The sequence below is a fragment of the Plecotus auritus genome (genome assembly GCF_963455305.1).
Source record: "Plecotus auritus genome assembly, chromosome: 5".
NCBI lineage: Eukaryota > Metazoa > Chordata > Mammalia > Chiroptera > Vespertilionidae > Plecotus > Plecotus auritus.
This window is the reverse complement of record NC_137776.1, coordinates 161,993,496-162,007,833: the sequence shown is the minus strand read 5'-3', so window position 1 is coordinate 162,007,833 and position 14,338 is coordinate 161,993,496. Positions and strand designations below refer to the sequence as shown.

The following is a 14,338-nucleotide window of genomic DNA, read 5'->3' as shown; positions in this document are numbered from 1 at the left end:
TTAAATTTATTCACATTGGTAATTTGTACAACAATGATGTCATTCCTTCTTTAAATGGAGATCATTTGGCCACCATTTTCTATTTAAAAGAAAAAACACCTCATGATAAGTAATTGTTAAAGCTATCATATAACATTGGCCAGTTTTCACCCTCATGAAAAATAATTCTACTTCCCTTAACCTTTCAATGGACACTTTAAAATCTTCATTTATTGGTGTTTTCACCAAATTTTTCTAATAATGAGAAAGCCTAACCTTGATAAAATTCTAGTTCAAAACCTAACCAGCAGATTACAGAATTTATAAAAATGATATCAATTTATACCTATAAATTAGTTCATTTGTTTAATTTGAGTTGGCTTTAAATAAAATAAAATAAGCTTACCAAATGTGTTTAGCTTGGCTTGGAAATGGAACATTCAACATCCATGAACCTGGTTATGGCTATTTATACTTCAGAGACGGTGATATAGTTTCACAAGAAATAAATATTTTTTCTTTTTCTTTTTTTGAGGAATGCTACCTTTAATTTATATTTATTTGAAAGTAGACATTCTGAAATTTGACTTCCTCTTATGATCCCTATGATTCTTAATTAAAACCGTGGATATGACTTCAAATTGTTTGAGTCTTTGAGTTCAATATCTTCATTCTTTAATTGTACCAAAGACTTCATTGATTTTTTTTCTTTTGCATATTCATACAGTATCACTAACTTCTACATCTTCACTTGTATGTTATTTGAATCTTTCTAGGTATCTTTCATTTAAGCCTTCATATCCCCAAATTTAGCACAGGCATAAGCAATCTTCAACTCCTTCAATTAATCATCTGTTAAGTTTTTCTTAACATCTTTCTTACACTTTATGAAGATTTTCTGAGTCTTTGTATTGTTCTTCACCCCATTTTTAAAAGTATTTAATTAAATATTCAAACCGCTCCCTCTTCATAAATTCAGTTTCAGATTACTAACCTGTTTCGGTAAATATGCTTTTGAGTTATTATCCAAGGACTACTTGCTCTTTTTTCCCTCCTTCTTTTTCTCCTTCTTTCCCTTCTTTTTTGCATCAGCAGATTCTGTCTCAGTCTCTCCCTTGGCATCTTTCTCGCCTTCTTTCTCGCCTTCTTTCTTGCCTTTTTTCTTGCCTTCTTTCTTGCCTTCTTTCTCGCCTTCTTTCTTGCCTTCTTTCTCGCCTTCTTTCTCGCCTTCTTTCTCGCTTTCTTTCTCGCCTTCTTTCTTGCCTTTTTTCTTGCCTTCTTTCTTGCCTTCTTTCTCGCCTTCTTTCTCGCCTTCTTTCTCACCTTCTTTCTTGCCTTTTTTCTTGCCTTCTTTCTTGCCTTCTTTCTCTCCTTCTTTCTTTCTTTCTTTCTTGCCTTCTTTCTTGTCTTTTGATTCATCCTCTTTGTCACTGGGGCTCTTTGCATCTGTTGTTTCATCTCCAGGTTCTTCAGTCGGCTCCTTGTGCTTCTTTGAACCCCTATCTTTTTTGGAACCTTTCTTTACCAATTCTTTTTCCTCTCCTGGTTCTTCAGCTACTAACTCCTTGTCCTTCTTTAAACCTTTCTTTTCTTTTTTTGTATCTTTCTTCTGTTCTCCTTTTTCCTCTTCTGATTCTGCATCTGACCCCTTGCCCTTCTTTGGCACTTTCTTTTCTTTTTTTGTATCTTTCTTCTGTTCTCCTTTTTCCTCTTCTGATTCTGCATCTGACCCCTTGCCCTTCTTTGGCACTTTCTTTTCTTTTTTTGTATCTTTCTTCTGTTCTCCTTTTTCCTCTTCTGATTCTGCATCTGACCCCTTGTCCTTCTTTGGCACTTTCTTTTCTTTTTTTGAACCTTTCTTCTGTTCTCTTTTTTCCTCTTCTGATTCTGCATCTGACCCCTTGCCCTTCTTTGAACCTTTTTTATCTTTTTTTGTATCTTTCTTTGTGTCTCCTTTTTCAGCTTCTGATTCTGTAGTTGAGTCCTTGATCTCTTTTGACCTTCTATCTTTTTTGCTACCTGGTGTTTCTGTTTCTAAACCCTTGTCTTTTTTTGAATCTTTCCTAGTTATTTTTGGCTCCTGTGAAACTGCGGATTCAGTGTCTGACTCTAATGTGTCCTTCTTGCCTTCTTTAGCTGCCGCTACATTTGGGCCATGAGTTGGAGGCCGTCTCCGGGCAGCTAAATAGACAGATGGTCTTTCTGAAATTTGCATTAAAGAACGGTGCATCCATAATGGTCGTTGATAACCTCCCTTTAATTTGTCTTCATTAGGTCTCTGCAGTATTGATTAGAATAATGATAAATAGCTTGCATTAGTTTTACAGCTTATAACCAGATACCGAATACATTTAACTTCAATCATGAAAAAATTTTAGATCTTAATGAGTATTAAATAAATTGCAGATTTTATAGTTTATTCTGTGTTTATAATGTCATTATTTTTTGAATGGGTAGTCATGTCTCATTTTGGATCTAATTTCAATTTAGAGTATCTTTATAACTCCTGCAATCTTGTATGTTAAAAGTGGTACAGACCTTCACTCACTAATGACATACCGGAATCTCTCTGCACAAGCAGGAGCGGGCTTGTTTGTTCTTTGACTCTGTGTTTTTTGAGATTCTTTAAATATCTTGCCTAGCCTCCATTTTGAGGTTAACTCAAAAACTATTTTCTAATACCTAATAATTTTATGTTCAGACAGATCATGATCTCTATTGTTACCTTCAAGGTCTCTAGAATTTACAGTGCTAACTGTGCTTAACAGTAAAAGCCTGACATGCCTTCTACATGGCAAGATAAAAATTGGGTATCATCAGATAGGAAACTGCAACAATGAAAGCTGTACCATGCAGTGCACATTCATTTGTTCAGAATGGTGCATTTTGTTTTCAACTTGTAACCAAATATTTGCAAAAGCTTAATTGAAAAAAAATGGAAGGAATGCTAACAAACACTGGAAAAATAAATTGAATAAAGGAAGAAAAAAACAAACAAACACAGAAGAAACCTGCATCACTATAGCTTGGATACATTTCCTAAAATAAGCAAGAGTTGATGATATATTTATCTTGTAAAAAAATTTCTGTCAACATTTTTATATTCCATGATGACTCCGGAAACCTTATGAAATATTTATGTTCCAAAATTCAGAATCCTGAATTCTATATTACAGGAAATGAGGAAACATTGAAACTTCATCAGAGTATAAAGATTTTGAGGGAGTCTTTCCAGCAGGGTAATATTTTCTGAATGTTCATACTACTTGTAGCATTAGGATATACAGATTTCTGTCATTTTGGACACCTATTTTCTATAATGTAGGTTTACTGAACAAATGGTTAATATGGAATAAGGGGGAACTTTTGTACAGTGAAACACTAATAAATATATCCACTGTCTTCAAATAGAATTTGAATTACCTTTAACTGTACTGTTTAATGACATCTAAAAGACAAGTGTGAGTTTAATTGAATTGAAATGTAAAATTTAGTTCCTTAGTTACCCTAGCCTCATTTGAAGTATTAAATAGCCACAAAGGAAGGTAAATATATAAAATATTTCCTTCATCACATAAATCTCATTAGCCAGTGATGATCTGTAAAGACATATGACTCTACATGCTTTCACAAGGTTATTACTAGTGACACTTTTTAAAATACTCACTAAAGCTGCATTATCTTGTAGTTGGGAAGGTCTTGATCTCACTTTTTTTCCTGGCCGCTGTGGTTTGGGAAATGCCAGGGAAAAGTGTTGCTGATTCCATGATTTTTTGCTTAATTCACTGACTAAAATAAGAAAGCATTAAACATAAACTTTAGAAAAATAGCATTTCATTAAAACTAATATGACAGTAAGGTATTACATTTCATGTAAATGAAGAAACAAATAATTAAAATTATGTCTTCATTTATTTGATAGTGTTTGAAATCCTCTACTATTAATATGAGAAATAAAATTTGATTTTTCTGTTTTTTCCCACTTTTACAGAAAACTATATAAAATAACGATTGTGAAACTACAGTAAGATAAATGGAAAGAAACCGTTTTACTACTTTATTTTAATCTTTCTTCTAATCCAGTCTAGATTTTGACTTTATATTCTTTTGGTTAGAGCACAATTTTACTGAGAACAGAAATTATGATAACTACTTCTGTATCCTTCAAAGTAATTAGTGCAGTACCTGTTATAAAATGTTCAGGAAATATATGATTGAATCTAAATGCTAATGCTGTAGATCAGCGATTTTCAACTGGTGTGCCACAGCAGGCATAATAGTGTGCTGCAAGAATTTTTAAAACATGCAATACCTGACTATATAGTCAGGAGCACTGACCTCTTTTTCCTTAGATTGCCAAATAAAAATATGACAATAGCCAATATAACAATTGTCATTTGGTGTGAATTAATAAAAATTAAACCTTTTTTGGTCAGATCAGCAAAAAATATATTATATATGCAATGAGATGAAAAAGGTTGAAAATCACTGCTTTAGATCTTCTTAGTAATAATTTTCCAAGCTGCAAAAGTAAATTTTATTATACCCCAAAACTGCATTGTTATAGGGGGCATATTAATGAAGAAATTGACAAATAAAGGCTACCTGCAGTATTGTGACTGGGAGGATAAAGTCACCTGCAAACTATAATAGAAATAGTTAAAGGTTACCAATGAGGTAAGTGAGAGAGATATCCTCACTGTATTTGAATATGTGCAGCAATATTATGTATAAGTGAAAATAGACTTGTCCTGTGAATCTCCTAAAGACAGAAGCAGGATTAGTGAGAAAATATATAGAATGAAAGGCATAATTAAGATCAGTATATGAGGGAAAAGCACTTGATGTAAGAAGTCTTCCAACACAAGGTTGACTGGCTTTGTCAATTAATGAATTTTTTGGTCAATTTTAACCCTAATAAAATCTATCATAAATGTAGTAGAAGACATTTCTGACATGAGTGAAAACTTGTTTATCCAGTTTTCTACACTGCCTTTTAATGGTGCGATTATCTGATTGAATGATTTCTAATATGTAAATCTATCCACCTTCATATTGCTATACATAGTTGCTTAATCTACTTTAGATTTAGAACAAAATATCTTTAGAAGGTATTTACAGAGCCCTTGAAAAAGGTGCTTGGAGAAAAAGAAGTTATTTTTTAATAATATTCCATGACAGCTATTGCTTTATCACTTTGAATGGGAGATAATTCCTTATGCCTAAATTAATCATACATGTTTTTTTTTTAAAAAAAAAATATATATATATATATATATTGAACTTTTTCTTACCTGGGATGTAATTATCATATGACCCATAGTTTAGTTTTTGGCTATTAAAATAAGAGGGAAAGATTTCAATTAATGTATAGAAAAATCACTCTATTTTATTGCCATTATTATGCCTAAGCACTTGCCTCCACCAACTAGGGAAATACTTTGCATTCTCATATCTGTATTATTAGGTAAGATTATTTGATCCCAGAAAAACAGAGATGAGAATATATATTTTTAGGACAAACTTCAACAGAGCTAAAACAACAGGAATAAAGCATAAGAAAAAAAAAGTATCAACTTTTCATATATAAAACAGACATTTTTAAAATTGTGAAACCATGATTGAATTCGTTTTCTCACCTCATGCTCCAAAACTACTTGCAATTGAATTTTAACTTGGACAGCACTTTGAAAACACTATGCTTAAGTAAAATCAGCTCCTCATAGTATCTTCAGAACTCAACTAAATCCAGATCATTCAATGTCTATGTGTCTGTGAGTGTGTGTGTGTGTGTGTGTGTGTGTGTGTGTGTGTGTGTGTTCGTGCGCACCACAGTATTGACCTGGATTTTGATTTTTCATCTATTCTCTAAGAAAATATGAGAAAATTATGTTGCAAAGTATTTTACATTTATAAGTTTCCATTTATTGTAGTACTATATGAGCATATGTCTAAAAAAAGGGATAGTTATAGTCTAATTTTAATATATTTGTAATGGAGGCAAATATTTTTATTTATTAGTTAAGTATTATTCTACGTCTTCCCATTATACTATAGAAATAGAGTCATTGTTGATCATGAGTGGGTATGGTCTTACACACACACACACATGCATGCTTACTTTGTTTTTAAGTTTCTTGATAATTACATTAAAGCTCTAGCTCCCAACATAAAACCTGTCACATTTCAAAACTCATTCTTTAAAAATGTTGAATGAAATAATTGAATACAATTTAGGATGTGTTGAGTAATTTTCTGATCTGGTGGGGGCGGGTTGTTGGTTTGCTTTTCTAGTTTTGTTTCTTTTTTATCTGAGGACATGCATTAAAACTACTTGCCCCTCTATATCTGAATATCTGGGTTTGGATCTAACCAATGTATATTTATACAATGCTGAAGAAATTTTGAAGTCCAAACACGGTTATGAACTTCTCTTTTCTAAAAGCTCTGAAAGAGGAAATATTTCAGGTTTATGAAATAATATTATTAAATTTGAGATTTAAAAATATACATTGGCATTGTCCATTAATTCCCTGTATAATATATAGGACATATTATTTGATCATCAAGAACTTGAATTAAAAATCAATAACAAAAATATAGAAAATATGCAGAAATTGGATACAGTAAAGAAGGCCGAATAGAAGAAAATTTGATTCATCTGAAATATAGTGTTGGAGGAGAGCTTTTACGGATCCCTTGGACTGCCAGAAAGATAATCAAGTGAGTCCTAGAGCAAATGAAGCTCAAAATATTGCTGGAGGCAAAAATGACAAAACTGAAGCTGACCATCTCCAGGCACTTCATGAGAAGGCAGGGTTCTTTGGAAAAGGCAGTAATGCTGGTAAAAATAGAAGGTAGCAGGAAAAGAGGAAGACTAACTATGAGATGGATTGACTCCATAAGAGAAGCCATAGGAATGAGTCTACAGGAGCTTAGCAGGGCTGCTGAGGATAGGACATTGTAGACATCACTCATTCATAGAGTTTTCAGGAAGGAGTCTGAGCTAACTCGATGTTATGTAACAACAACACAAATATTTGAAAAGTGAACAGTTCCTTCTAAATAACCAGTGATCAAACAGAAATCACAATGCATACTTATAATAAAAAGCAAGTGAACAATAATATATTGAAAATGGTGGAATACTATGTACAGTTCATACAGTAGAATGTATAGCTTTAATTCCATATTATAAAAAACTTAAAATCAGTGTTTTAAATCTCTGTTTTATAATTAGGAAAATATCAAAAGTTATACAGAGGAGATTATAAAGCTATAAGTCAAAATCAATGGATGAGTAAACAAAATTAGAGCAAATTTGAAATTCAAAAATTTGGATTTTTTTCTTTAAAGATTATTAAAATTGCTTAAGTCCTAGGAAGACTGATGAAGAAGAAGAGAAAACACAAATTTCCAATATTAGTACAGATACAGATTTCATAATATAGATTTTAAAGAATAATGAGGATTATCATTTATAATTTATGATAATAAATTCAACAACTTAAGTGAAATAGATGAGCTCCATGTAAAACTCAGTTTGTTTACCAAAACTGGCACAAGATGAAATAATAAAAATGTGAATAGCTCTATAATTATTAAATAAATTGATTTCATTATAAAAAAAACCTTCTGAGAAAGAAACGCACAGGCCCAGACCAGTTTACTGATAAATTAAATAAAAACATTCAGGAAAATACTGTACACAAGTTTTTCAGGAACAAGAGGAAGGAGAAAGATATTTCAATTCATTTTTGAGACCAATATAAAAACCCTGACTCCAAAACCCCTCAAAGACATTACCAAAAATGAATATTCTAAACTAATATACTGCATTAACAGACACCAAGATTCCTTCTGAGATTAGATGAGATCAAATGTGTTCAGGTTTGCTTGGCCTTAGTCACAAAAATTCATTAACTTGTTAACTAATCTTACTGAAAAGTATGTAAAATGGCTAATACATCGTGATCATTGAAGTTTATTGTCTGATATGTAAGGTTGGTTTAATATATATATATATATATATATATATATATATATATATATCAACCATTGCAATCATTCTAACAAGAATTTATCTGATTATCTCAAGACATGTAGGATAATTTTTGAAATAAAAAGTAACATTTCCATTCATAATTAAAAACTCTAAGAAAGCTAGGAATAGAAGGCATCTTCCTTAAATGGATAAAATGTGTTCAGATGATACTATTAAAATAAGTCTTAATGGTGGAATATTGACTGTTTTTCCTCTATAGATCAGAAACAAGGCAAGGATGCTTACTGCTATTCAACATTGTAATCCAGACCCTATTTTCTTTCATAAGGTAATAAAAGCATCACAATTGGAGAGGAAGAAGTAAAATTATTTTTGCAAAAGACCTGATTGAGTAAATAGACTATACAATCACATCTACAAATACTATTTTTAGAGCTCTTATGGAAATGTAATCTATACTAATAATAGAGGAATATGCAAATTGGTCAGGATGCCCTCACACAATGACGGAGCAGCAGGCTGCGTGGGGTGACCAGGCCATCAGGGTGGGCAATGAGGGGCAAACAGGCCAGCGGGGAGGGGCAGTTAGGGGTGATCAGGCCAGCAGGCAGAGGCAGTTAGGGGTGATCAGGCCGGCAGGGGGGGCAGTTAGGAGCAATCAGGCAGGCAGACAGAGGCTGTTAGGGGCGATTAGGCAGGCAGGCAGGTGAGCAGTTAAGAGCCAGCGGTCCCGGATTGTGAGAGGGATGTCCGACTGCCAGTTTAGGCAGTCGGACATCCCCCGAGGGGTCCTGGATTGGAGAGGGTGCAGGCTGGGCTGAGGGGACACCCCCCGCCTGTGCACAAATTTTGTGCACTGGGCCTCTAGTAAAATTATATGATACTAGAGGCCCGATGCACAAAATTTGTGAAAGAGTAGGCCTTCCTCCCCCAGCTGCTGGCACCGGCTTCCCTCGCAGACCCAGCTTCTTCAGGTCTAATTAGCATATTACACTTTTATTATTATAAACAAAGGCTAATTATATAAACTACATTTCTATAACTAGAGAAATGGCAAGATATAAATATAAAAAAAATACAATTTGCAATAACATAAAGATATTTAGAGATAAGTTTTTTGAAATATATGTAAGACCTGTATAAGAAAACTAATTTTTTTTTTCTCAGGGAAAAATATATTCTTATTAGAATGTCCCCTTTATACCCACTAGAGCAGGTAAAATAAATAATTACATCAACTATCAGCAACTCTGTGAGCATCTGACATATTCATCATTGGTGGTAGGTGTAAAAATTGTACAGCAACTTTGCAATACCATTTGATATTTTTAAATAAAGTTCAACTTACGCATGTTCTTTGTATGATTTAGTATTTCCACTAGTAGTTTACCCATGAGGTCTACAAAGAGGATTGGACAAAATATGGGTAGCAGCTTTATTCATAATGACCTAAAACTAGAGTAACCCTAATATTCATCAATTGGAGAATGCATAAACTGTGATATGTTCATGTAATGAAATACTTCCCAGCAATTTAAGAAAATGAATTACTGATATATGCAAATATGGCAACATGGATGAATCCAAAAGTAATATAATACTAGGAGAAAATATCAGAAACATAAAAGTATATACTGTACAATTTAATTTCTATGATTTTAAGAATAGGAAATACTGTTTCTTGTAACTTAACAGCCATCTGTAGGAGACGGGCAGAGTGGATTGGTGGGAAACTGGCACAATTTAGCCTAATGGTGTGGTTGAAAATTTATATTTCTTAAGATAGGGTTAGTGATAATTCAATAAATTTACATCACTTTCATTTTTATTGAGAAGAGCTCATAGGATGCCCAAATAACAATAATTCAAATACCTTAATGTAAATTTACAGATGCGATATGCAATTAAATTAAATCAATCTTTTTGAACTAGAGAGCATTTTCCTACTTTTTCCTTTAAGTCTGGTTCTTCTGGTAGCAGCATCTCTCCCTTGCTTCTCTGGGACATTCAAGAAAATTTCTAGAACCAGAATGCATTTGATTCAATTTTTGAAGTTTCTTATTAAAAATAACTCTTAGTGTATCTTTTTAATTTTGAAATCATTTTTATATAAATATATATTTATTTGCACCCTTTAAAAATAAGTCTCTCATGACTTTGAACATGGTCTAATTTAATTACTTCAAAAAGAAGAAAAAATGCAGCAATTATGTCAATACAACTAGTTCTTGAATTAAGGTCTCTGGACATATATAAGGAAACAAATAGCTAATACTTCATCTTAAACGAAATGGAATGGCATGCATAAGCCACAAGGTCTGCCTTCATTTCAGGTCCACACATTCAATCATTTCAAGATGTCTCAGTATTTGTGAGCTTTTGTAAGTAATGAAGGTATTCATTGTCAGCTTTCTGAAATGTTAAAATGGGAAGCTAGATTTTGGTTTTCCTAGGTAAATAGTTGAGATCCCAAAGTAGGAGACATGGGGAACTTTATCACTTACCAATGAAAAAAGTTGTTTTTTAAGGGGTAAACATTTAATTAATCACCTTTGTTTTCTTAGTTTGAAAAATGTCAATCTAAGTACAAAACACACCTACATTTACTCTGGCCTTTAAGGATATCTCTGTATAGTTTTTTTAAAATGTGTAATAAATTCAAAGAACAAGGGCTCTCATTAATGTGATATTTTCTGCAGTTTCATTTGAAATGCCCACAATATATATCTGAATATCCCAAGATATCTTGCCAGCAGGATTTGGACTTTTAGATTCTGTAACAGATGTGTGGCAACTAAGGTTGTAAAGGTCTTGGCAGGAAGTTTTCCAAGGACTGACTGGGGCCTAAGTTACTCTTCTTGTATTTGCTAGAGGGGTCTCTACATAAAGGCAAAGGTCAGTTGCCACATTACTATCATCTTGCTGAGAGATAACTGTGTGATATGGTGGAATTTCCTTTTGTTTTCTAACATTTGTTTGTGCAATGTTTCTCAACCTGGATTTATTTTGAATGCCCTTCTCCAGGGGATATTTTACAAGGTGCGATATCTTTGGTTATAATTGTGTGTGGGCTTGTGTCCATGCTCCCTTGCATGCTGATCCTGGCATCTAGTTGGTAGAGACCAGGGATACTGCTAAATATCTTAAAATATACAGGGCAACTCCCACTCCCAGTTCTAAACACCAGTAAAGAATTATCCTGCCTAAAATGTCAATAGCTCCAAGGTTTACAAACCTTCTGTATCAAGGTGAATCAACTAGGTCAAGATAGTAAGGCAGGTCCTTATTAGTGCAGTTCAATGTAAAAAAAGATAAAATGTATAGTGGATATGAGATCTGGAAGCTAACATTGGAAATTTAAAAAGTTTTTCTCCACATATGATGCCAAATATTTATGAAAACCTTTCCCACGTCCTTCATAAGTCTTAGACCTACAATTTAATATTAGGAATGAAAGGACTGAGTTGAGTGACATACCTGAGTTAGAGGCAAAGGCCATAAGGGGTGAAGCCATTGAGTGGAGTTGTTAGATTGGACAAATAAAGATATTAAAGTGGAGTAGAGGGGAGGGGGGAACTGAGCTCAAAGAAGAGAATTTTCTTTATCAACTACAACTACAGGGCAATAACACATGTAAGTCTAAACTTAAGGTCCTGTCATTGTTAGAATTCAGAGGAAAGAAAAGGTCAAAAATTTTCTGCATTTCATCCTTTCTGTTAAATGAATTGGAAGTTACCAATTGAACCCAGGGAAATATGAATTTTTATTAACGGTTTTGTGTGCACTTCATTTGCTAACAATCAGGCCATTTGATTATGAATTTAACCACTTTCCTTCTACAATAGCACAAGAGATTTGAGATCGCCCCAGAAAAATAAAATAAAGAAAACATCATAAAACTAAAAACAATGTTTAGCCATGCGGTGAAGTTCTTTTAAAACCATGCAATGATCATGATAATAGTAATGTCATCAATATATTATTATGCTTAAACACTTTAAAGTAATTACAATAGTTCTGTCATGTTATATATCCTAACATAGATTGCTGTGTAGTGGTCAACAATTCTAAAGTGATTATGACAAATACCCTCAAACCTTTTACTGAAGTGTGCTCATTATGTTGTAATGAAGTAGGCACCAGTGCCAAGAGGAAGCCTGTTTTATTTATTAGTATTTATTTTTAAGATTTGTGTTTTATCTTTCCATTAACAGTACTGTCCAAAGAAAACCCAGTTACACTTTTCTTTATATTTTAGAGTTCATGCCATTGCCTTTGTTTAGTGTATTCACAGTAAAAAAATAAAACAAGACATAATTGAAAGGTTTTCTTCCTCTATCTCATTTTAACACAAAATAAATTAAACATTAGGAAATAACTGCAATCAAACTTCCCATTCTGGATTATCTTCTTTTATTGCAAACTACTTCTGTATACTCAGTATTTCTCAATGGGGATACAATTTGCATTTAGATGGTATTCTTTGGGCTGCCCCACTTATTAGCAAAGGTTTGGTACCCTTGACCCAGGCCTTCTAAAGGTCAGTAGCACTTTCCAGTCACTGTGATATTTTTTTTAATTCCCATAAATTTCCAAATGAACCTTAACGAGACTTATGTTCCAAAATACAATGACAAAAAAAAAATGAAGTAAGAATCACATTGAAAAAGACTTATCTAAAGCCATGTCACTAAAGTGAATGAACTAGTTAAGTCTTGGATCAAAACAACCTATAATGTTGCTTGAGAATGTGTCTTGTTTATCAATGGCATGATAATAATGTAACAAACATCTCTTTACACTAAAAGAATAAATGTAAAGCTAACCAGAGCATTTCACTTATTTTAAAACATAAAATTTGAAAAGAGGACTTACAATCTTGGTACAGACATTATCCCCACCTATCATTTGCCAGGACCTAAGCACTGTAAGTTCAAGTTAGTGATGTTGAGAAGTGACATCATAAAGAAGCCAAGAGTACTAGTAGTTAAAGGGGAAAAACTAAAGCATCCACTTTTACTTGTGTTTTCATAGTCTCTAATATTCAGTCTAAGATTGGTATTTACTCTCACTCGTTATTACTGACTAAATAACTACTGATAGTTCAAAAATAACCCATTGATTTAACATCTTAAAAATACTTGTTTCAATTTTTCATGTAGTTTTAACTTATTAACTGATATGACAAAAGGATGAATCTCAGTATTTATCTGTTAAAATCAGTTGCAATCCTATCTTCCCTGAAATCCATGTGACTCTTGTTAAATCCTTTGCATAACTTAATATGGCCCTTTCCCATCTTAACCTAATGGGTTGCTCACAGATACAAGCTTTTTTAAAAGGCTGGATGCCTATTAAAATTACCTACTTAAAAACCTGAGTTAGATAATTTTACCCCACCCACCACTCCACCACACTAATAGATGAAAGTAATTACTATACAGAGTAGTATTTGACACATTGCCATTATCTATATCTCTTTGGGGGAATTTAAACTGATTTTTTTCTCATAAGGAATACACTAAGTCACAATATCCAACGTTACAGGAAATGTTGGAGTTAAATTGCATTTTTTTATAAAGATTGACCTTTTAAAATATTAGTGTTAGAACTTCAGAAAGTGTTTCAATTCACAAGATGTCATATGGTCATTAATTTCAGAAACCAGCATGAAAAATATATGGCTAAGTCAAAAAGTGAGACAGAGATTTCAATAGTAACACCATCGATTTCTCAGAGTCTCTGGATGTTACTAAATTTCTAAAGAATGTGTTTGGGCTCTCTGCAAATTGATTCATTGAATGGCCAGTTGTTGAACCTTTACACTATTGGTTACTATTAATCCAAGTTAGTAAACATCTCTTTTTTAATTTAACTTTTAAAAAAAAATGAAGATGACATTTTATCAAATATATTTAAAATATCTACAAGTGTATTAGTCTGCTCAGGCTGCCGTAATAAAATATCACAGGCTGATGGCTTAAACTACAGGCTGATTTTCGCATAGTTCATGATAAAAGTGCCCCAAAATACTGAATTCTATTGAGAGCTATTTTCCCAACTTGTAGATGATTGCCTTCTACCCTTGCTTTCATATGGCCTTTTCCTACTTAGTTCATAAGAATACAAGAAACATTAAGGAAATTAACACTGTATATTTTTAATTTTGTTAATTATTGTTTGGCATAAAGAGGTATTAAATTCAAGTCTGTTTCTTTAAACATAGAAGTCTGCAGGTAGAATTACAAAGGCATCATTATTCCAAGATTTAACAACTCTGTCCTCTCTTTTGATTTAAAATTGAGATCTCTTTATTTATATATAGACTAGAGGCCCGGTGAACAAAATTCGTGC

At 32.8% G+C, this 14,338-nt stretch overlaps 1 protein-coding gene across 1 annotated transcript; it reads right to left on the bottom strand.

Annotated features, from left to right (window-relative positions):
* Positions 1 to 1,012: 1,012 nt before the first annotated feature.
* Positions 1,013 to 12,876, bottom strand: CYLC2 (cylicin 2; the record flags this gene model as incomplete). Its single annotated transcript, XM_080668316.1, has 6 exons — positions 1,013 to 1,290; positions 1,375 to 1,834; positions 2,126 to 2,257; positions 3,647 to 3,768; positions 5,274 to 5,314; positions 12,860 to 12,876. 6 exons carry the CDS (start codon positions 12,874 to 12,876, stop codon positions 1,013 to 1,015), a joined length of 1,050 nt encoding a protein of 349 aa, XP_080524442.1.
* Between the last annotated feature and the right edge of the window lie 1,462 nt (positions 12,877 to 14,338).